The sequence below is a fragment of the Pelophylax lessonae genome (genome assembly GCF_965119305.1).
Source record: "Pelophylax lessonae genome assembly, chromosome: 4".
NCBI lineage: Eukaryota > Metazoa > Chordata > Amphibia > Anura > Ranidae > Pelophylax > Pelophylax lessonae.
This window is the reverse complement of record NC_138771.1, coordinates 182511448-182534924: the sequence shown is the minus strand read 5'-3', so window position 1 is coordinate 182534924 and position 23477 is coordinate 182511448. Positions and strand designations below refer to the sequence as shown.

Here is a 23477-nt window from a genome sequence, read left to right as displayed (position 1 = left end):
TTGCCTTCAGAAACATGTTACATGTTCCAGCTGATTTTAGAGTTGAACATGTAGCCTGTTCCCAGTGCTGCAGCCTCTGCCCTCTGCCCCCCTCTCAGTGGCAGCAGTAGGTTCCCCGTACTAGCTGTCACCGTTTAAATACAGCACGGCTATGCTGGACTCTGCCCACATGGCCGCGTCATTTATACACACTGCTCTGTGTGTCTGAATGAACTACAAGCCCCAACATCCTTAGGAGCTGTTGGCTTGTAGTTATCAAAGAAACTACCATGGTGCTGTGGAGTGCCGTGGTAGTTCATTAAGTCTTCCTGTGTGGAATTATCAGCTTACCAGTACAAGATGTATGGGCAAGCAGATACACTGACAGTGTGCAGGAGACCTGCATGGCATCAGTGATCTGCCGATCGCTGGTGCACTGCTTTACAAGCTCCTGCAACAAAAAATAATAAATGCACATTTTTTACCTGCAAAAATCAGGGAGAAGACAGTGACTATTGCAAGAGGCTATAGCAGCCGCTAGTGATAATCACAGGTGAATTCAGCAGGCTGGTTGTACCCAAGTTGATTAATCAACTTGGTACATTAAGCCTGCCCACACACAGTTTGAATATTGGACGGTTCCTGCTGAACCTGCAAAGATTTGAACCATCTATGGCTAGCCTTAGACAGGAATTCTAACCCTTTATGCAGGTAAATTGATTCCCATGTGTATATTTTACCTGTGAATTTAGCAGGTTGTCTAAAGTTCAGATCTAACTGTAGTTTGGTAATAGACAAACAAAACTGAAATTAGAAAGTATAAAGTGGACAAAATGGCTATATTAACACTGCATAAAAAAAAAAAAAAAATTAACAAAGTTGATAATGAATGTTTATTGTAAGCTTTATTATCTCACTGACCTGCCTTGCAGTTTATAACTCATCAGTAATTTGGTAAATGGTGTCAATCTAATACTAATGCAAACAGCTGAATATTTTTTTAATTTTCCTGCTATTGCATTTTTAACTGGAATGACACCTAATTAAAATATGTTTTATCTTAGACAGTTTAAATAGGCTTGCAAGTTAGTAAACAGATGTCTCCTTTGTTAACATATTAGGGGTTTATTACAGGAACAATAAAGACTTAAGGTCAGACATTTGTTTTGTGTTCTGAAACAGAGATCAAAGACAAACATTCTATTTCTTAGTTTGCAAAAAAAGGTTTCTCGATGAACTTTGCACTTGAAGTCTAGCAGTAATGCATTATGCACATAACCTTTTGCTACTCGTGCCATGGGGAAAACAGCATTGATATGTAATAGTACTTTGTATGTAAAAGGTTTACCATATCTAAGGCATTGAAATACCCTCTTAAAGAACAGCATGTATGCAAAGACAACAATCAATGTAATCAGTTTTACCACCTCAGCTGTGTAAAGTAAAAAAAAAAAAAAAATATATATATATATATATATATATATATATATATATATATATATATATATATATATATATATAGAGTCTGTCCTAGCCCAGTATGTTGCAGTTTTTCTGCGATAGAACACATCAGTTTTAGTACATGAAAATGCATGTCAATCAAATCCGGTTCATTCCTGTGTGATTGGTTTACATTTCTGTGCTGGAGTTTTGTGTATTTTATTAAAGGCAACAGTAAGAGCCTATTGACATCTATGCATGTGCAATACCTTGCGCACCTAGGTGTGAATGAGCCATTAAACAGATCAGTCACTATCTTGTAATTACAATTTCTCTCCTCCAAAAATCTAAGCTGTACTGCACTGTTCATCTGAAACATCACATGGTTTTAGTATGTGTGTTAAAAGGCAAATTAGGGATCTCTCTACAATTTGAAGCTAAAGAAATACAGCTGCTGTAAAAATAACTGCCAAGAAGGAAAAATCAATATGGTATAGCTATGGATATGTTACAATGACTATATTAGGTTTACAAACCTGTGAACTCACAGAGAGTGATCCCAGTCCCTGTGAGATTTTGAAAGCTGAAGTTGGTTTAACGTTTCTTAAACTATGAATATTGTGATATTTTTAATAGAATTGGGGCAAGTTACAATTTCTCAGTTTTTTATTGCTGTCATTCTCTTTCTGTCACATGATGAGTGACAGAAGGGGATGACCCTAGTTTGGATGAACACATCAATAAAAAAGACAGAAATAAATTTCATTATATTCTAATATATTCAGGAGTTTTAGCTAGAGTTATATTTTCATGTAGGAAACACAATAAAACCACAAAAGTATATTCAAACGATTAAATGATGCAGAGAAAACATTACAATTCTGGATGTATGTGGGTTAAATTGTTATATTGATTATTAGATATATACAAGGCACCTTTGCACCAGTAAATCCCAACCATAAGAATTTAACAAACTACTATGTAAGAACCATGACTACTTACTGTAATGTCTTTCCCAGCCCACTTGCATTCATCTCTTCGGGTGTTAGTTACAGGCCAAATAATCTAAAAGATTAAAATAATTACAACTCATTAAATTTTTCATTGTTTTTTTATTTACACATATTAGTAGTCAAGCACAAAATTTCCAAAGCTGAAATGTGTTCTAGTCATGTTTCTAAATGCAAAAAAGGACCTCACCTTTAAAAAAAAAAAAAAAAGTAACCCATATGAAAGAGTAGCTGACAGGAACAATTAAACAACTGGGCTTCTGTGTCCTTCTATCAGATCTGAGTTCATTCAGCAGGGATTTAAGAGAAAACTTTTACAAGTGCACTATAATAATCATTAGGATTATACAATAACTTGAATCTTTTTGTATGTATACCTTTAAAGGTAGATGGAAAAATGTCAATGCATGCTTGACCAGAATTTCTCAAAAACAAATAATTCTTCCAATGCCGTATTGTTTAATGCAGAATTTGCTAGATAAAAAGCACCTGGTTCTATTCAAATAAATATATTTTTTCCCTGCCACTTTTAAAAGGCACACAATGTTCCACATTAACTAAATTTAAAAAAAAAAGGGTGGAATTGATAAACTACGCTATAAAATACACATAAAATGTTCCAGAGCCGATTGGTTATTTATGATTTTTCCAGCTAACTTTATCCCTGAAATGTTTCCATATTCAGCCAATGTAATAAGCATGTATTTTTCCCTCTACCATAAAAAAAAAAAAAACATTTCTAGGTAAGTACAGTCAGGTGTTGTATCCAGAAATTACTGCAGCTAGACTTAAATCAGAAAGTTCACTCTGATTTTTTTTTGCCTAAGGTAGCCCCAATCATATTTACCAGTACAGGCTTGAATGTTATTAGTGGCAATAAGTAGTAACATAGGCTACAAAAAAGACAATTTTTTAGTCCAGAGGAAGCAAAAAAAAAGTTTTTGACTCATGAACACTGGACATTTTTGTCTGCTGCATCCATACACACAGGGGCTTTTAGAATAGTTTAGAGGCGGCAGGAATTAAAAAAAAAAAAAAAGGTCTGGATTCTTTCCTGGGTGTACTTAATATACAGTACTATTTTTTTTAAGTAAAGTTGATCCAGGAAATATCCAATTGCCTCTCGGGGGATCAGGAAGGAATTTTTTTCCCCTGCTGTAGCAAATTGTATCATGCTTTGCTGGGTTTTTTCACGTTCCTCTGGATCAACTGCGGGTATAGGATTGTGTATATGGGATTGTATGGTTGGGTTTTCAATATTGGTGTTTTTCTTTTTTTTTTTTTCTTTTTGTTGGTTGAACCAGACTTACGATATGACTATGTATGTGACAACAGCCAGTGCATCCAGGAGTAGAAGAGTGTCTAAATGCACTGTGTGCTTTAGCGCTGAATATTTCATTAATTTCAATGGGCAGGATAAGTTATTATTCTGGCCAATGAAGTAATTAACTCCCAAGATCTTGACACTCTTTTTTTTTTTTGCTCTGTGCTCTTAGTTTATTTAAAGCTATATGTGTGCTCCAACATGGTGGTTCTTATAGACTAGAGATAGGACCATACTATACAGATCGCCTTGACGAGGCATTGTGGCTTGCATATATACTTGCAAGTGTTGTGCAGCTAAAACCTCTGTTAGACAGTGCAATTTGACTTTTTTTTCTAGTTAGCTGGTAAGTGTGCAAGGAAATACACTATATCACCAAAAGTATTGGGATGCCTGCCTTTACACACACATGAACTTTCATGGCATCCCAGTCTTAGTCCATAGGATTCAATATTGAATTGGCCCACCCTTTGTAGCTTTAACAGATTCAACTCTTCTGAGAAGGCTGTCCACAAGGTTTAGAATTGTGTCTATGGTAATGTATGACAATTCTTCCAGAAGCACATTTTGAGGTCAGGCACTGAAGTTGGAGAGAAGGCCTGGCTCACAGTCTCCGCTCCAATTCATCTCAAAGGTGCTTTGTTGGGTTGAGGTCAGGACTCTGTGCAGGCCAGTCAAGTTCCTCCACCCTAAACTCGCTCATTCATGTCTTTATGAACCTTGCCTTGTGCACTGGTGCGCGGTCATGTTGGAACAGGAAGAGGCCATCCAAAAACTGTTCCCACAAAGTTGGGAGCATGAAATTGCCCAAAATGTCTTTGTATGGTGATGCATGAAAAGTTCCCTTTACTGGACATAAGGGACCAAGCCCAACCCTTGAAAACCAACACAACAGCATAACCCTCCTCCCCCAAATGATTTGGACCAGTGCACAAAGCAAGTTCCATAATAGTCATGGATGAGCGAATTTGGGGTGGAGGAATTTGACTGGCCTGCACAGAGTCCTGACCTCAACTTATTAATTTGAACTCAGACTGCGAGCCAAGCCTTCTCTCGGTGCCTGGCCTCACAAAAGCGCTTCTGGAAGAATGGCCAAACATTCCCATAGACACACTCCTTAACCTTTTGGACAGCCTTCCCAGAAGAATTGAAGCTATTAAAAGCAAGCTAAGGTATTCACTGTGGACAATGATCTGAATGGAGATGGCTGAAGTACAATTATTAGGCAGAGGTAGAGTAGCCTTCCCTGAATAACATATTTTTTTAAGGGATTGTCTAAAGGCAGGGGGTAGGCAGAAATTGAACATACATAGTATTTTGAATTGTATACATTGGGCTAGTGGCAGCCAGTGAAGTGATTTGCAAAGAGGGGCAGCAGCCATGGATTGGATAATAAGATGTAGTCAAGGTAGGAGATAACAAGTAAATAAATAAGCAGTTTTGTGGTGTTGTGGTGTTGTTAGTTAAGAAGAAAATTCTGGTAATGTTACAGAGGTTAAGGAGGCAAGATGAAGTCAATGATTGAATGTGGGGCCCAAAGGAGAGGTAAGAGTCTAGGATTATACCTAGCTCCCTGGCATGTGTAGAGGGATCAATAATTGTGCTATTGATCCCAATGTTAAAGTCATGGGGGGGGGGGGGGTTACAAGCTTGGTTTTAGACAGGCAGAGTTTGAGTAAATGGTGTGATATCCATACAGCTATGTTGCTTAGTAAATTTGTGATATGTGAGATTGAGTGAGTGAGCTGGGGAGTAGAGAGATTGATCTGGGTGTCATCAATGTAAATATGGTATTGAAAGCCATGAGAGGTTATCATCTGGCCTAGGGAAGAGGTGTAGAGGGAGAACAGGCAGGCCCAAGGATAGAGCTTTGGGATACCCTAGCAGAAGGAGGAAGAAGAGCAGAGGAGATACAGTTGAAGGTGCAATAAGGTAGGTAGGCAGAGAACCAGGAAAAAGCTTTGGAGGCCAAGTAAGTGTATTTTAAGGAGGAGAAGGGGGTCGACTTTGTCCTGTTTTGGTGTACCTACAGGTTCTGTTGTCCTGGCATGCACTTTGTTAATGGTTACCTTCTACTCTGGGCATATCCTCTGTTTTACCAGTGGTTGTCTGGGAAGACATATGTGGAAATTGCCATCTCTGATGTGATTTATGTAGACCCTCCAAGTCATCATTTAGGAGACGCCCCCTTTTTGAACTCACATATACAATTGTCGGTTGGAACCGTTCCCCTCCCTTGATTGAGAGGGGGAGACAACGCATATACTGTATAAAAATCAGTACTTTTGGAAGTATTTGAGATGTAAGGAAACAGAAGCAGTGAAAGGGGTATACATCTGGTGCACTTATATACTGTATACTACCTATATATATTTTATTTTCTAGATTTAACCTGTTATGCCTATTTGGTGCATAGCCTTAAGATTTTCTGCGCTCTGAGCGGGTGTGTATTCATCTGTAAAGTATACGCGACATTCCTGAGCATCTGGAATGACATTTTAGTATAAGTGTACTTTCTCAAATTAGGTATGTTTGTTTTTTCCTGGTTGGCTGTTTAATGTTCAGTCTTAGCCCCCTTTTTCTTTGTGATGTTCCCCCATGAGGCCCCTCTTCCATGTTTTTTTTTTCCTCTTACCCCTCCCCCTTCCCCCTCCCCATTTTTTGCATTCATTGCATTATATTTTATTGTACTATTTACAGTATATGTTGTAAATAATTATTTGTCTTCTTTATATACTGTATTGTTTATGTAAATCATGGTCTATTCTGGTGCTGAGTGTATTTCATATATTTTTAGCTGGTCATTATCAAGTGCAAACCCTGAAGAAGCAAACATTTGTGAAACACGTCAGTGCAATGTGCTTATTGGTACAATGTTGCCTAAATGTTACCTGTTTGATCTAACCAGTGTATCAAGCAGATATGTTTTTAAGAAACGGTACTATGTGTTTAAGGAATTTATTTTTACTAAAATAAAAATGTATGCAGTTTTTGTATTCCTTTGTTTATATTTTAATTGTCTTGGCACATTTAATGTCCCCTTCATTTTGGTAGGAAAAGGGGATCTGTTGTTCCCTTTTTTTGGGTCTCGACTTTTACCCTTTTCTCTTCCTCCCCTTCTTTTGGAGAAAGATGTATAGTTGGAAAGGGTAGGCAATGGTGGCCCAATATATGTGTTTATGTCTATTTCCATTCAATTTTCAGTGAACTTTTGTGGGATAAAAAATCTTAGATAATCTCTTGTAATAGAGTACATTTTTGTATGCGCACACGACAGAACATCTTTACATCTCACATTTCATCTTGTCTGCCCAATCAGCATCATCTCAATGCACCTGTGTGCTATTTCAAAATGGTGTAAATTAAACATTTAAACCAGAAAGCCCAGCACTCACATTGTATTTTTATATCTTATATAGTATTATGTTAATAATGTTATTATAGCAGTTCGATTTTAAATTACATTAGCTAAACTGTGGCAACATTTTTGCACTATATTGCTTATTAATATACGGTATGTATTTGGGCAGGGATACTTTGCTAATAATGCCTGTGATTATCACTAATATCTTAATGCTTCATAGTATTACATTAAGTTAAATATTCTTCTAACCCATTGTAAAATCCAGAGATCCTCACAGCCAATTATTCATGCTTGTTGAAAGGCTTTTAGGAATTAGGTATAGAATAAAACATGATCCTCATTTAATACCATACTGTGATTCTGCTGGGAACCTCAGATAATGTAATATAAATAGAAACACAAGTTACAGACTGTATTCTTGCACAATATCATTTACATGTGACATTGACCAGAGATTGGCTCTTGTATGCTATTGGGTGAATAGACTTTCTAAACACCTGGATGGAAATGAACTTCCTTTAAATCCTTTTTATTGGATTTGTGTTGTATACATCTGTGTGAGAGCTATAGACATTGTCTTTTTCCAGATTGTACAACAGTTTATCTGTGAAGGCTTAGCTTAAGGTAAATAGAGTGTTGCATTTATAAAGGCAAAAATGTAAAACCATCAAATATTACTAAGGTACCTAAAAATGTCACACTCACACACAACTATGTATGTTTACAAAAACTCCATGTACCACCAAAAGACCACCTTCATGTACCCACCAAAAGATCAGGTTTTGAAGATTTCTAAAACTGTGAACAACAATAGTAAAAACTGTTCTACTTCCACATATTACATTTTCTTCAAAAGCAATAAAATCCTAAAGTCAAACCTTAATGGGGATACTTATGCCTGAAGATTACATTTAGATATTTTCACACAAGTGCCCACCAATGCAACTGCTTGGGAAATAAATATCAATAAATAAAAGCAGAGTTCCAGTGGCATATATAGCCACTAACTGAGAGGAGTAATCAATTGACTTGCTTAAAATATGTTATCTACATTTCTCCTGTATACATTCTGCCTGTAAATCCTTCTAAAAGGGAAAGCAAAATGGGGCAATTTTGGCAGGTCAATCCTTTTATTGCAAAACACACTAAACACCAGAGCCAGATGAACAGTTGTCCACACTTTATCAAGAAATTAAATCAGTGTGAATACTTGCCTTTTCCATGGCTTCTTTAATAAAGTGTATCTAAAAAATACGCTTTAAGTGCTTTCAAGCAAAAAAAAAAAAAAAAGAAGACTTGCTCTGCTGTGAGTGCACAGTCCTTAAAGTGGTTTTAAAGTCCAAAATAGTACCTATTTTACGTTGAATATGACACACAAATATTGACATGCATGAAAAAATACTCCGGAATATGCCTAATATGACACTAAAAAAGTGCTAAGGCTGCCATAAAGATAAGGACCTAATCATTTACAATTAATCAAATTCAGAAATACGTTTTCATTCACACAATAAATAGTGGGCTCTGCAATTGTATATGCTCATGTACATTGTCCTTAATCCAACAAAGTATTGTTAACTCATTAAAACAGATAGTTCAAAACTGAGGGTCACAATTGACTTTACATCGAAAAACTTGAGTTTCAGGTCAGCAGAGGACCTGATCACAACTACATAAATGTTAATTTTTCACTAGCTATCCCATTTCTTGATTTAATTGAACAAGCATTTAAATGTAATAAAATGGAATTGTAGGGTGATTAAGCTCCATTATTACTAGAAAGACATTTATTGTTAAAAAAAAAAACACACTGGGCTATTTTCCTTCTATTTTCATGGCTGATCTGCTTTTTCTGTCTAATGGAAAATCTGGCACATAACTCAGTTGGCACTACAGTCATAGTAGCATATGGCTGCTAAGAGTCAGATTCCGGATACTAAAAAATAAGCTTATGAAACAGTCTCCGAGATTTAACAAATTGTCTAAAGATGCCGAGGTTATAGGCTGGACTGATTTTTCTGAGTTGGAAAGACTGCAAATGCATTTAAATTGGAGAAAGGCATAATTTTGTTTAGTTTATTGAATACCTAAGTACACAGAATTAGAATGATGTGCAATGTGCAGCAACCTACAATCATCTATCAAGTTTCATCTTTCAATAAAATCACTATGGAAAAAAGTCTGAATGGTTGTAGTGGGTTTCAAGTTATTGTGTGCTGCATTATTAAATACGCTTAGAGATCATTAAACTGGATTGGATGAGGGTTGGATATGGGTTTAGCTTCAACTGTGTGTCTGAATTTGCAGAATTTGCAGAACTCAAAAGGGATTGATATTTTAAAGAGTTTCTTTATATCCAACCGTGCACTGGGTTTAAATAAAATGGTAGGAATGATCAGCCTGCAAACGACCATTATCAGAAATAAGGTTAGCCACATATTTTGCAAAAACTATTGTCTGAGGAGGCTAAGGCTTCATGTACACGGAACGTTTAAAAACCTCTCCTGAACGCTGGAACTTGACACCTAGTAACCAATGGTTAAAAACATCAATTTTGCTGTGTTTACATGCCGTGTTTATATGTGTTTAGCAGCATTTGCATTTAGAAGCATTTTTACATGTTCAGAAATGTATCCCCATTGAAAACACCTAAAAATTAAACGCTTATAAACGCGAGTTACCGTGTTTAGATGCATTTGCACGCTGTTACAGGCATTTGGCTTTTCAAAGGGCAATAAACTTCCGTCTGAACCCATTTTTTGGCTTTCAAAAAAAAATGCCACTAACCTCAACTGCCTCTAAACGACTATAAATGTCTCAGTGTACATGGACAGATAAGATAGCAGAGGAGAGTTCAGGGGCTGCTGAAAAAAACCCCCAACTGCTGCTAAACATCCGTTTATCAACAGCAGAGTATATAAGGCCTAAAGCTGTACAAAAATGGTTAGAATGAAAAAAAAAAAAGCTAACAGATTCCTCCATCTACACAAGTGAGTTGGATTAAGGAATCCCCCCTACAGAGACACTGTATTCTGACAGCGGCTCCCGCTTCTAACAGAAAATATCAACAAAAGTTTTCCGGCATGTCTACTCAACAGACTTTAACCTAAATTTTGGTCAAACAGGGATGAATACACACAAATTGAATATCAGCTGGTCTCTGCTGAAGTGGCCAAATTTCAATCCATCTATGCACAGCTTTGAGCAATGGATATTTAAGTGACTCTGTGACTTCTTAAAAAAGCTTCCCTGCAAAAAAAGGATTGATATTTTAATATTACACTTCCTACATTTTCTATCTCCACAGCCTTAAAGTGATATGCTAGCATAAAATTCTCAGCTTTTGACATTTCCAGGAGAGTTGGATGCCTAAATCCTCCTCTGTGTTTCCATTTACTGGCTCCTACTGTACATTGCTACAGGACATGATAATGATGGACATTATAATGAATTAGGGGCCAGCAGAAAGACCCACAGCACATAGTGGGAGACCAAGAACTCAACACACACTAAAGTGTATTCAATGAAGAAACTAATGCAGTGATTAACCAGTTGCCAACCACTCGCCACAGTCAAGGTGGCTCAGCTGCGCGAACCAACGTAACTGTATGTCGGTCACACGGAGGGCTAGGGGGCATGCGCGTGCGTGCCTGCTGTCCCCACAATGTGCTTATTCGGTTAAGAACCGATCAATAATTTTTGGCCTGGAACTGGTGATTGTTTCTGACTTATTGCAGAGCATGCTGTGGCTGTGTAATGTAAACACAGGCACAGGGAACTATGCAATCTTCTCTCTTGGAGCCCTTTTCGGTTCCAGCGTGAGAGAAGAGAGCATCAGACAGTGAGTACACAAGCACTACATTGACACCAGTACACATAGGAACATTTGTCACCCCCTGATCACCCCCCCAGTTAACCATTTCCCTCCATGTCACAGTGTCACTACAGTAAATACAGTATACAGATACTGATACAGGTTTGCTGATCACTGTATTAGTGTCACTTGTGACTCAAGTTAGTTTGAGAGGCAGTTAGTGGTAGTTAGTGTCTGACCCAGATATGGCAGATACCCTAAACCTATATCTTCTAAAAAAGATTTAACCCCCTGATCACCCCCAGTTAACCCCTTCATTGCCTTGTCACAGTGTCACTATTATAGTGTACAGATCTTTTTTCTGATCACTGTAGTAGTGTCACAGGTGACATCCGTAAACGTTAACGTTAGTGTCAATCCAATACAGTGTCAGATTGCTCACCACATATTTAGTAATACATTTTAACCTTTTGATTGCCAGTGACACACACACCCGCACAATGAACACCTCCATTACTAGTATAGTGTCTGAACAGATCAATATCTTTGATCAGATCAGAACTATACTAGCGTCCCCAATAGTTTAGTATAGTGTTCCCAAGATGCAGCCTTAGCAGGATCAGCCCCGACACCCACCATCACCTGTGCTTAGCCCCTCCACCCATCCCCCAAGAAGTGCAGTATTAGCAGATTACTGTCATTTGCAATACACAGCACACTAAACCGCAGCTTTAGCAGAGTCAGGCCTGATCTCTGCTAGCACTAGCAGTTACATTTTTTGGTAGCGGTTCAAACAATCCCTGACAACCAGGTGCTTTGTTACCTGAGAGTTACACTAGGTACCTATAAATTTATTGGCTAAAATGTACAAATAGAGGTACACTAGTGAAGAGGCCTACACAATGCTGATCATGACAGATGAGAGCGATGGGGAAGCCTCACTGTCAGAATCAGGCTCAGTATTCGAACCTGTAGAAAGCAGCGGCACCCTGACAGATAGCTCTGATGACGGAATAGTGGTCCCTGCTAAGGTCAGGTAAACCTGACCCCGTTCTTCTGTTGCTGAGGTGCAACAATCGCAGGGTTCTTGTATGCAGCAGAGTGTCGGTACTGGTGCCACTAAACCTTTTGGTGAACTGGCAAACAAGCAGCCTGGTACATCCTGGTCATATTTAAACCAGCACTGCAGTACCATTTGGTGACATGGCGAGTCCCATAACTGCAGTTCAAGCTGGTGCGGTGGGTAGCACAATTAGTGTCCCGCAGCCACCATGAATTCGAAGACAGGCCCATAGAGCCCATAGTTTCCGTCCTGAAGTGCTTGCAAATCCTGATTGGGAGCCCACCACTTCTGCAGCACTCGTACTTCCCCTATTCACTGGCAAACCCGGAATTCAGGTGGAAACAGCAGATTTTACTCTCCTTGGTTTTTATGAGCTGTTTTTAATGGAAGATCTGTACAGATCTATTGTGATCAATTTATATGCCGATCAATTTATATGCCGATCAATTCATCGCCATTAATCCAAATTTGACCCTTGTCAGAGAATTTGCATGGAAACGTATTTCTGTTTCTGAATTTAAAACCTTTCTGGGCCTATCCCTCCTTATGGGCATTACTAAAAAGAGTGAGTTGCGGTTATTTTGATCCACTGATTCAATTCATCATATGCCCAATATAATTCAACCAAAAATTTGCAGTCTTGTATATGCCCCAACAAGCTGTTTGTGTTGATGAGTCCCTGATTACATTTTCTGGGCGTCTTGCTTTCAAACAGTTTCTCCCCAGCAAGCGTGCCAGATATGGGGTCAAGATGTATAAGCTCTGTGACAGGGCAACATGCTATACATGTAGTTTCCAGGAAAAAGATAGCAATGTGGAGCCCCCCCCAACTACCTAGACTACATGGGGAGCAGCAGCAAGATTGTTTGGGACTTGGTGTCACCCTTATTCAGAAAGGGGTACCATTTATACGTGAACAATTACTACACAAGTATGGCACTTTTTAGTCACCTTTTTGATTCTGAAATTGGTGCATGTGGCACCATGCAACCTAATTGCTGGGGTTTCCCCCAACGGCTTGTAGATTCCCGACTACTTGAAGTGTAATAAATTGCTTGCAGTGAAGTGAAGGGACACACAGAATATTTTTTTTCTGTCCTCCATTCACACAGATATGACAGTCCAAATTGCAATGGCGCCTGGTGTTGTTGAGAAGCCCTTCTGTGTCCACAAATACAACCTTAACATGGGGGAGTGTACTTCAATGACCAGATGATGGTGCCGTACTCAATTGCCCATAAGGCCAGATGCTGGTACAAGTAAGTGTCTGTATATTTATCCCAATCGGCTCTGCTGAATGCTTATGTTCTATAAAAATCATCAGGAAGAAGTGGATCCTTCCTAAAATTCCAGGAAGAAATAATCTGCACCCTTCTGTATCCAGAAGGTGCTGTGGCCCAAATTCACAATCCAGATGCAGTGAGCAGACTGCATGAGTGGCATTTTCCGCTTGTCTTCCCTGGTACCCCTACTCAAATAGCACCCCAAAGAAGATATTGTGTCTGTAGAAAATGTGGATATAGGTGTGACACCTGCTTTTTTGGTCCCTCCTGTACTGGCCAACCTGGTCTCTGCATCAGGGATGCATCTGTTTCCATCACACTAGTAGAGTATTAGTATAGGGTACAGCATGGCAAAGTCTAGGGCAGACTTTCACAGAGGGTCTCGAAAGATGTTAGATGGCTATCGCATTTTGAGAGACCCTAGCCTGGAATGTTTAAAGTTTTTTTACAGTTACAAAAAAGTGTAAAAAATAAAATAAAAAATAAATTAAAATTAAAATATAAAAAAGCCAAAGCCAAAGTATTGAGTTAATTTTCTGTTCTTACTGTTTTACTGTACTTTATAATATACTGCTATACTGCAATGCTTTGTTGTTACTATTTTTCATTGTTAAACATAATTTGCTTTGCAGATACCACCATTCTACTGTACTTTGTACTATTATAATGTAATGTTTTATTGTTGCTGTGTTTTTCATTGTTAACCATAGTTTTCTTTGCAGATACCACCATTTTACTGTTTTACTGCACTGTATACTATTATTTCGTAAAGTTGTATTGTTACTGTGTTTTATGTTAACCATTGTTTGCTTTGCAGGTACGCCCATCAGCTGCAGCACTGATTTGTTTATTCTGACTGCAACAGCGTTTGCTATCAGCATATATGTAACTCAATGATTGCAGCACTGTAGGAGGTGATTTCACCACTGCAGTTAAAAAAAAGAGCATATATGGCAAAGCATAGGGGATGGGGTGGACACAGAAGGCGGATCTCCCCTATACTTCGCCATATATTTTTTAAACACTTTTCTTGGCAGAGATTTCTTCATCCACATCGATCTATGTGAATGGAGGAAACTGCCCATTGGCTGAACGAAAAAAAAGAACATTGCATGTATGCCCATCATTAGAAGTGGGTGGATGCTGGGAGGTCTAATGGTGGGCATACCACACACTTTCTGGCAGAGATTTCTTCATCCACATTGATCGATGTGAATGGAGGGATCTGTTAGGTTCTCTTTTTTGGTTCAGCCCACAGTCTGCTTGAAAAAAAGAACCTTACTATATATGCCCAACAAGAACCAGCAACATACTGGTATGTCGCTGGAATTTGATTGCAGATTTAGGCATTGTCGTTTTTTTACATGTAAAAGCAATCCTAGCAGATAGTTAGCCACTAGACTGCTTTTAAAAGTAGTGGGAGGGGACTCCCCCCTCCCGCCGCCTTCCACGGTTTTCTCGGGCTCTCCTGTCCCATCGGTAACCCGAGACTGAAGCCAGTGGTTCTGTCAGCTGATCATAGAGCTGATTGGAGACCAGAATGGCTTCAATCATCTCTATGGCCTAAGATACCAGAAGCTACAAGCATTTCATGACTTTGTTTTTGCCAGATATAAACAGTGCCATTGGGAAATTGGGAAAGCATTTGATCACACCAATCTTGGTATGGTCAGATGCTTTAAGGGCAGAGGAGAGATATAGAGTCTAATAGAGCCCAATATTTAAAAAAAAACAGTACCTGTCACTAAGTATTGCTGTCATAGGGGATATTTAAATTCCCTGTGATAACAATAAAAATGATTAAAACAATAGAAAAGTAAGGGAAGGTGACAAAATAAAATAAAAAACAAAATAAATAATAATTTAAAAAACTTTAAATTCAAGCACCCCTGTCCCCCCGTGTTTGCTCGCAAAGGTGAACGCAAGCATAGGTCTAGTGTCATATGTAAACAGCAATTGCAGCATGCATGTGAAGCATCGTCGCAAATGTCTGATCAAGCACAGAAATTCTTGCAGTAGACCTCCTCTTTAAACCTAAAGTGGTAACCTGTAAAGCGTTTTAAAGGATTTAAAAAATGTACGTAGTTTGTTGCCGCTGCACGGGCATGGGCAATTTTAAAGCATGTCATGTTTCATATCTATGTACTCAGCATAGGATCATATTTTATATTTTACCAAACAATTAGGGAATTTATAGAATATTTAGGCATTCAATTTAAAAAAGTGTTTTTTTTTCCTAAAAAAAATTGTGTTTTAAAAATCTCTGCACAAATACCGTGCGAAAAAAAAACACCCACCATTTTGTTCTGTAGGGCCTCTGCTTTATAAAAATCTATATAATGTTTAGGGGTTCAAAGTAATTTTCTAGTATAAAAAAAATAATTTTTTCATGTAAAGAAAAAGTATCAGAAAAGGCTTGGTCTTCAAGTGATTAGAAGAGTGGGTGATGTGTGGCATTAGCTACTAGCTATATTGGGCATAAAATGCCAGGACAGTTCAAACACCCTCCAAATGGCCCCTTTTTGGAAAGTAGACACCCCAAGCTATTTGCTGAGAGGCAAGTTGAGTCCACAGAATATTTTATATTTTGCCACAGGTTTTGGAAAAATGTGGAATTACACCCCAAAATACATTCTGCTGCTTCTCCTGAGTACAGGAATACCACAGGTAAGAGACTTTTTGGGAGCCTAGCTGTGTACAGGACCCCGAAAACCAATAATCGCTTTCAGGTTTCCTACGGGCGTAAATTACTTTTTTACTTCCTCACTGCCTTTTACAGTTTTGGAGGTCCTGAAATGTCAAGATAACACAAACCCCCCCTCCAAATGACCTCATTTTGGAAATTAGACACTCCAAGCTACTTGCTGAGAGGTATGTTAAGTTCATAGAATATTTTATATTTTTCCACAAGTTTCGGGAAAATTACAAAATGTTTTTTTTTTTTTTACACAAAGTTGTCACTTAAATGATACATTGCTCAAACAATCCATGGCTATATGTGAAATGACACCCCAAGGCATGCATGCGCAATATATAATTTCAATGACAACTTTGTGTAAAAAAGTTTGTTTTTTTGTAATTTTTTTGACACATTTAAAAAAATTAAATATTCAATGGGCTCAAAATGCCTCTCAGGATATTCCTTGGAGTGTCTACTTTCCAAAAAGGGGTAATTTGGGGAGGGGATGTACTGTCCTGCCATTTTAGCACTTCAAGAAATGAGATAGGCAGTCAGAAAGTATAAGCTACATAAATTCCAGTATATGCACCGTAGTTTGTAGACTCTATAACTTTTGCGCAAACCAATAAATATACGCTGATTGAGATTTTTTGATCAAAGACATGTAGCTAAATACATTTTGGCTTAAAAGTATGACAAAAATTGAGTTTATTTGATATTTTTATAAGAAAAAGTAGAAAATTTAATTTTTTCTCAAAATGTTTGGTCTTTTTTCATTTATAACACAAAAAATAAAAACCGCAGAGGTGATAACCAAAAGAAAGCTCTATTTGTGGGGAAAAAAGAACATACATTTTGTTTGGCTATAGCATTGCATGACTGCGCAATTACCAGTTAAAGTCATGCAGTGCCAAATTGGAAAAAAATGGCCTGGTCATTAAGGGGGTAAAACCTTCCGGTTCAGAAGTGGTTAAAGACTGCAGAAATCTGCAGAATGGGCATCGAGAAAGGTAAGTATCAGTCATTATCTTGGCACTAAAACTTAATTTAAGTAGAGACAGACTTTCTATAGGAGGTATTTTCTTCCTAAATAATAAAAGCAAGAAAGCATAAATATATAAGCTTCTAGACATGAACAAATCACCACAATGTACTAGTTAATGCAAGAATATACAGCACATACTCTAAATTGTCTTGAACACATCTTGAAAATTAGCAAATGATTAAAGTGTACAGCTATAAATATTATTTTAGGTATCTATTTTTACGTTTTTGTACATTTGATCCTGAAAAAAAGCAAATTACATTTTAAGTTTATGAAAATGTGTACAGTTTATAAATTACATTTTATTTGCAATTTAATTGTAAACGAAAAAGTGAATATGTGGTCTACCTACTGTGCAAAACACAGCACAGTTTCTGTTCCGTCAGCTGGCTCCATATGCTGCTGTCTATAAACTATGCACCTTATTTGACATGTCACACTTAAAGACTGTTAGAGCTGAAGGTAGATTACATTCACCATATGACATAGACCTCTTAGCCAGACCTCTGGAATATGAAACTTGAATTGATAGTAATGTGAAAGATGGTGTTTTGACTAGATTATTATTCATTCATGGTCATCATAACATTCCTTCCGAATAATTTGTAATGCTAAATGATTGCAAACTAGATTTTTTATACCATATGGCTGTAATTCTATCACACATGATATATAGAGAAGTGCCTAGTATTAACATTTAAAGCCTATTCGAAGCCAAAACTAACTACTGTGTTTAGAGAAACACATTTTGGCTTTAGATACTTGAACAACAAATCTGTAATGAGCATGCACCTTACCACTGCACTGACATATCAACCTATCAACCCACCCTTAACTATACAAAATCTTGAAGTTTATTGGGAAATCAGTCTAGTTAAGCTCACCATAAAAATGTTTGTAATAGCTTTAATGTAAGTGTACAGAGGTATGTATCTGTAATAAAATAAATAAATGTACCTGTACCTTTAAACTTTGCTGTCTTAATCTCAGTGGTTCCAGTCTAACCACATTTACTTTTACCCACCCTACATCCTTTGTTGATGATGCTTTAGGAATTTTCTAGCAGTCTAGGGTTACATTCAGCCTTTCAGAAGGAGAAAGGACTTACAGGTAATGTCTTTACTACATGGGAGGCCTCTGAATGAATGCACACATCACGGCCTATGCTGAACTCGAACACCCATCACAAATGGTATAGTATTTTCATATAGCCTGGGCACAGGATTAGTGGTCTAGTTTAGGAAAGATTGAGGGTTGACTTTATGTTCTATGCAGATATTGCTGTTTGTTTTACTTCTACTTATTGCTAAAAATGCATGTTCATGTATTTTAAATTTGACTATACACTTAAGTGGTATTACTTAAAGTCTAATTTAAAAAAAAAAAATAGAAGTGAGCAGCTTCAAAAACTGTAGCTGCTGACTTTTAATAAACAGATACTCATCTACCCCAGGATCCAGCACTGTGCTCACCCAAGCCCTTTATTTCGCTATCTTTGGTCCCTGGTGGCGGCATCTTACTGTGGGCACCCAGTTGTGACAGCTTGTGGCTTCACAGCATGCTTCCAGCTTCGCATGCGGAAGTCACGCTGTGCAATGTAAATGGTTCCTCCATCTCCTGGGATCTCTGATGTGACAAGATCTGTGATATGTGATCCAAGTGGAAGCGAGAGCGGGTACCTGTCAAAACCAGGAACCCGCTCCACCCCCAAAAAAAGTGCCATTTGTTAATGAGGCGCAAAGGAGGAGGCCCTTACATGGAATTTGCCCTTTTGGGTGAAGCTCTGCTTTAAGTGTAAGCAACAAAGTGCAAGTACAGCAACCAAAACTAGACAGAATCACTGCTCACTCTAATGAGCTGATTTCTGAACTAGGAATCATTGCAATAGGCTATTTCACAGCACCGGTATTGCATTATTAATAAGTTGTGGACCTTAGCCAATGAAGGAGGCAGAAAAAAAGCTTCAATTAATTGCTTTCAGCATACCATGTAAATCCGGGGCTTCATCCCACACTGTGGCTGCTCTACCCAGCTAAATCACAAGGACAGCTATCAGTATGCTCTGTATTGCAGACAACAGATCCTGCATAAACAAAGCCCGCAAATGCCTTTATTAAATTTGTAATGGATTCCTATGTTTTGCACCCTCATAACATTTACAAACCCATATACACACATTACATTTAATACTAACACTGGTCAATGAATGTTTTTGTTATGTCTTTTTATCTTTATACATCATGTACATTTTTTTGTTAAATGATGATTTTGCCAGCAGCATATCATACCTCGTCTTCTCCCCCCTCCCACAAAAAAAGAAAAAAATATGTTTCACTTTAGTATCAAAAGTAATGACAAATGTATTGAACAATCAATAGGCCCATTGCTGAAATGTAAAATTTACCGGGGTCTATAATAGGTAAACAGGTGTGAAATTGTAAAGGGTTAAATAAATGAATGTATACTTTTTGCACAGAGAAAACAAAATGTAAGTATAAAACATTCCATATCAACAGATAACACATCAAAGTGTTAAATGGCTGCTCCTGAAAAGACCTTATCAAATACATACATTAGATAAACAAACATTTATACAAACCGCTATAAATGTATACGTTGTGCATTCAGTTACCTTTATCATCACTGATTCAAATCGAAACTCTAACAATGCACTATATATTTTTTTTAAATTGACTCTTCAGATCAAAATGGCTTATCTATATAGAGGTACTAAACACAAACACATAATGTGCTGCGATAGACTTCATGAAATACAAGAAGATGCATATTTATCATGATCATAATTAGAACACACCAGAAGAAAGGTTTATAAATATTTTGAGAACACACTGCATAACACACAGACAGTATTTGGAATAATTACCTTTTGAAAATCTTTGATGTTCACCACATTGAAAGAAAATATATGATCTTTAGCTCCAACATATAGTCTTCCCCGCTCTTCATCTAATACAAATGTGTTGTAGTTTGAGCTGTTGGCCAAGCCGTTGAAATTTATTAGACTGTTGAAGTCCACCATTTCTACAAAATATAAACAAATTGGTTAAAATAAATTGTATAATTGAAAAGGAATTGTAAAACAAGATAAAGTATATTCATTCTAAAGTCGTATGCTACTATAAAAAACATTTGATTGCAAGTTCAGAAAAGGAGGGAACTGTAACTTTTTTTCCTGCTGTATATCTGGTGTCAATCCTCATACTTGAAGAAACTACAATGCTACTGCTGATTCTAAAAAACACTAAATAGTTTACTTAAAATTTACATATAGCCAAACATATGTATAGCCAAACATTTTTTTTCTCGGAATGTGGAAAGGTTAGCACCCCTGTGAGTTTTGTTGCCATCTGTATAGATTCCTTTTCTTTATTTGTATTGGGGACCACTATCAACCAAGACTGAAAGTAGTTCTGGTAACATACTGAAGGTAACATTTTGAGTTTCCCACCAAAGGTGAAGGGAAATCTTTCAATGGAGACACTTGTTTTGGTGACAACTGTCTAAGAGGGAATTCCCTTCACTTTGGAAAAGTCTTCTCTCACATCTTATTGATTTGGTGACAACTGTCTAAGAGGGAATTCCCTTCACTTTGGAAAAGTCTTCTCTCACATCTTATTGAGTATCCAGGACTTGAAGTAATGGGAAATGTTATCAGGAAATGGGCTAAACCCCCCCCCCCCCCAAAGAGAAAAAACAGGAGTTTTAACCCTTCCGTACTCCATTCAAAACTTTTAAACAAAAAAAAAAAAAAAAACTATTTTAATTAAACAAGAAACATGTTATACTTACCTGATCTGTGCAAAGGTGACCCCAAGCCTCCTCTTCTGGGTCCACCACCGGTGCTGCCCATGCCTCTTCTTCTCTGATTGCCCCATAGCAACCACTTGCTATGGGGGCAGGCATGATTGCTCAACCCCAAGCTGGAATGTGTGCATATATTGACACACACAGAGTAGCTCAGCCCCTACCCCTGGTCTCTGCTCATAAGAATTATTTAACAGTGGCAGGAGACAATGGCTTCCACTGCTGTCTCTATGAGCAGAGGGAGCCGCTGCTGCAGTGCTGGATCAAGCTGGAATTCAGGTAAGTATAAAGGGGGTTTAGGGGGTAATATGAACAGTGGGACACCTTTTACCTTGATGCAGGGAATGCATTAGGTAAAAAAATCTTAGGCTTTAGAACCACTTTAAGGCTTAATTTTCAGACTTGCCTTAAAGTGGAACTTTAGTCCCGAATTTTAAAATGGGTGAACAAGCAGGAATTTGAATTCTTTGTCTCTCTTCTGCAATAAAGTTACTTACCTGCATGTGCGCCCTTGTACAGTGAGCCACACAAGCGCAGCTCACTGTACAAATTTGGCAATGCCGAATCTGACTGAGCTCCCACACATGTGGAGGAGTGACATCATCACCGCCTAGTCAATGACAGTGGCCAGCGGTCGAAACCTTGAAGCCGGCCACCCGTAGATATCAGTGGCTGGGTGGGGAGCTTGTGGACTCAGTATCGCTGGATCTGAGGGGAGTATTGTTCCACTTTAAAGACCATGGCTGTTTTCAAAGATATCTGGAGAACAGGCTGCACTCTATATAAAGCACAACTAAAGTGAATAATATAGCTGCCTTATATAGGTTTATCTCTGCATTTAGCTTTTTGCCTGGGGTTCATCTCACTAAAAACTAAAACAAGATATCTTTTGACAATATTCACCAACTACTGTAAATAAAATTCACTTAGTACCAGTGGTTTATTGCATCACAGTATGCAAAATAAATGCATTTTACAATTTAAGATGTATTACCTAAATTCATTTTGAGCATTGAAAGAAGTGTGCTAGGATCCTTTCAAAGGTAAAAAAAAGCAACTGGGCAAGCATTAAAGGCCCTAACCTCACCCTAAATAAAGCTTTCTAAACAAGTATAATGTTAACTCTGACCTCCACATGCTGACCAGTTGCCACAAAGGAGGCTTGGTAGATGTTTCCATAAGCCATAAGGGTCATATGCTTACTTTGACCATGTCCTAAGTGTTTAGGTCCTTTAGATGTCATAGCCTTATACGGGAACTGAACTTTTAACCTTAATTACAAGATGAAGAAAACAGTATTACTTTGATTTCACCGACCAGCTACACCATTGACCATGACCTACTGCTGTTGTCATAAATGGTGTAGAATATAGCAATATATTTTATTAAATGTTTTAGTTCCATTTTTGAAAATGTAGTGATAGTGAAACCTTACATAAAAGAGTATAAGCATGAAGTATAATATGTTTGTGTTTTATGTTAACACTTTACAAAAAAATAAAATTACTTGTGTTCTTAATGTAAAAAATGTGAAAGTGGTAATTGGTTGCAAATATTTTTAGATACTACATCTTTAGAATTTTGACACAATGTACAAGCAACAGCCATTAGAAATACTATAGATCTTAAAATAGACTTTTGCAGAAAACTATTAACATTATACATTGTACCATCCTTTCCATGGAAAATGTTTTTTTTTTTTAATTTTCCATCATGCTATTAAATATACACATGTGAAAGACTTAACCGGTTGCCGACCGCCGCACGACTATATACTGCGGCGGTCAACCCCGGCCAGGCAGAGTGACGTAGGGGTACGTCACTCGCCTGTCACTGACTTGCGAGCCAATTGCGGGCGGGCGCGCGCCCGCTCCCGCTCGTTCACTGACAAGTCAGTGCGTGTGACCGGCAGACCCGATCATCCGCCGGTCACTCACGATCGCTCCGGTGAAGGGAGAAAGTCAGGCGGCTTATGTAAGCAAGCTGCCTGTCATTCTCCCTGGTGTAAAAATGAAGATCAGACAGTTCTACTATGTAGGACCGTTGATCTTTGTTTTTACACCAATAGCCATGTCCCTTTACAGTTAGAAACACGCCCCTAGGACACACTTAACCCCTCCCTCTCCAATACAGTTAACCCCTTCCCTGCCAGTGTCATTTTTGCAGTAACAGTGCATATGTATAGCACTGATTAATGCAGTAATGTCACTGGTAACCCCAAAAGTGTCAAAAATGTCAGTCAAGGGTCCGATCTGTCTGCCGCAATACCACAAAAAAAATCGCAGATCGCCGCCATTACTCGTTAAAAAAAAAAACACCAAAAATTACAAAAATCTTTCCCTTTGTTAGTAAACGCGATAACTTTTGCGCAAACCAATCAAAATATGCTTTTTGCGATTTTTTTTACCAAACATATGTAGCATAAAACAAATTGGCCGAAAATGTTAAAAAATTTTGATTTTTACATTTTTTTGGGGGGAATTTCATATAAAAAATGTGAAAAATATTGTTATTTTTGCAAAATTGACGCTCTTTTTTTGTTTATAGCGCATGATCAAAAAATCGCACAGGTGATCAAATACCACCAAAAGAAAGCTCTGTTTGTGGGAAAAAAAGGACGTCAAATTCTTTTAGGTACAGCGTCGCACGA

The 23477-nt window shown here is 37.8% G+C and overlaps 1 protein-coding gene across 1 annotated transcript in view; it reads right to left on the bottom strand.

Moving 5' to 3' along the window:
- Nucleotides 1-23477, bottom strand: part of SEMA3A (semaphorin 3A) — a 336455-nt gene that overhangs the window by 208082 nt on the left and 104896 nt on the right. Inside the window, exons 2-3 of the mRNA XM_082256599.1 lie at nucleotides 19887-20044; nucleotides 2422-2484 (exon numbers count right to left, since the gene is read on the bottom strand). Of these exons, the coding sequence (XP_082112725.1) occupies nucleotides 2422-2484; nucleotides 19887-20044 (221 nt within the window). The remainder of the gene's footprint in view (nucleotides 1-2421; nucleotides 2485-19886; nucleotides 20045-23477) is intronic.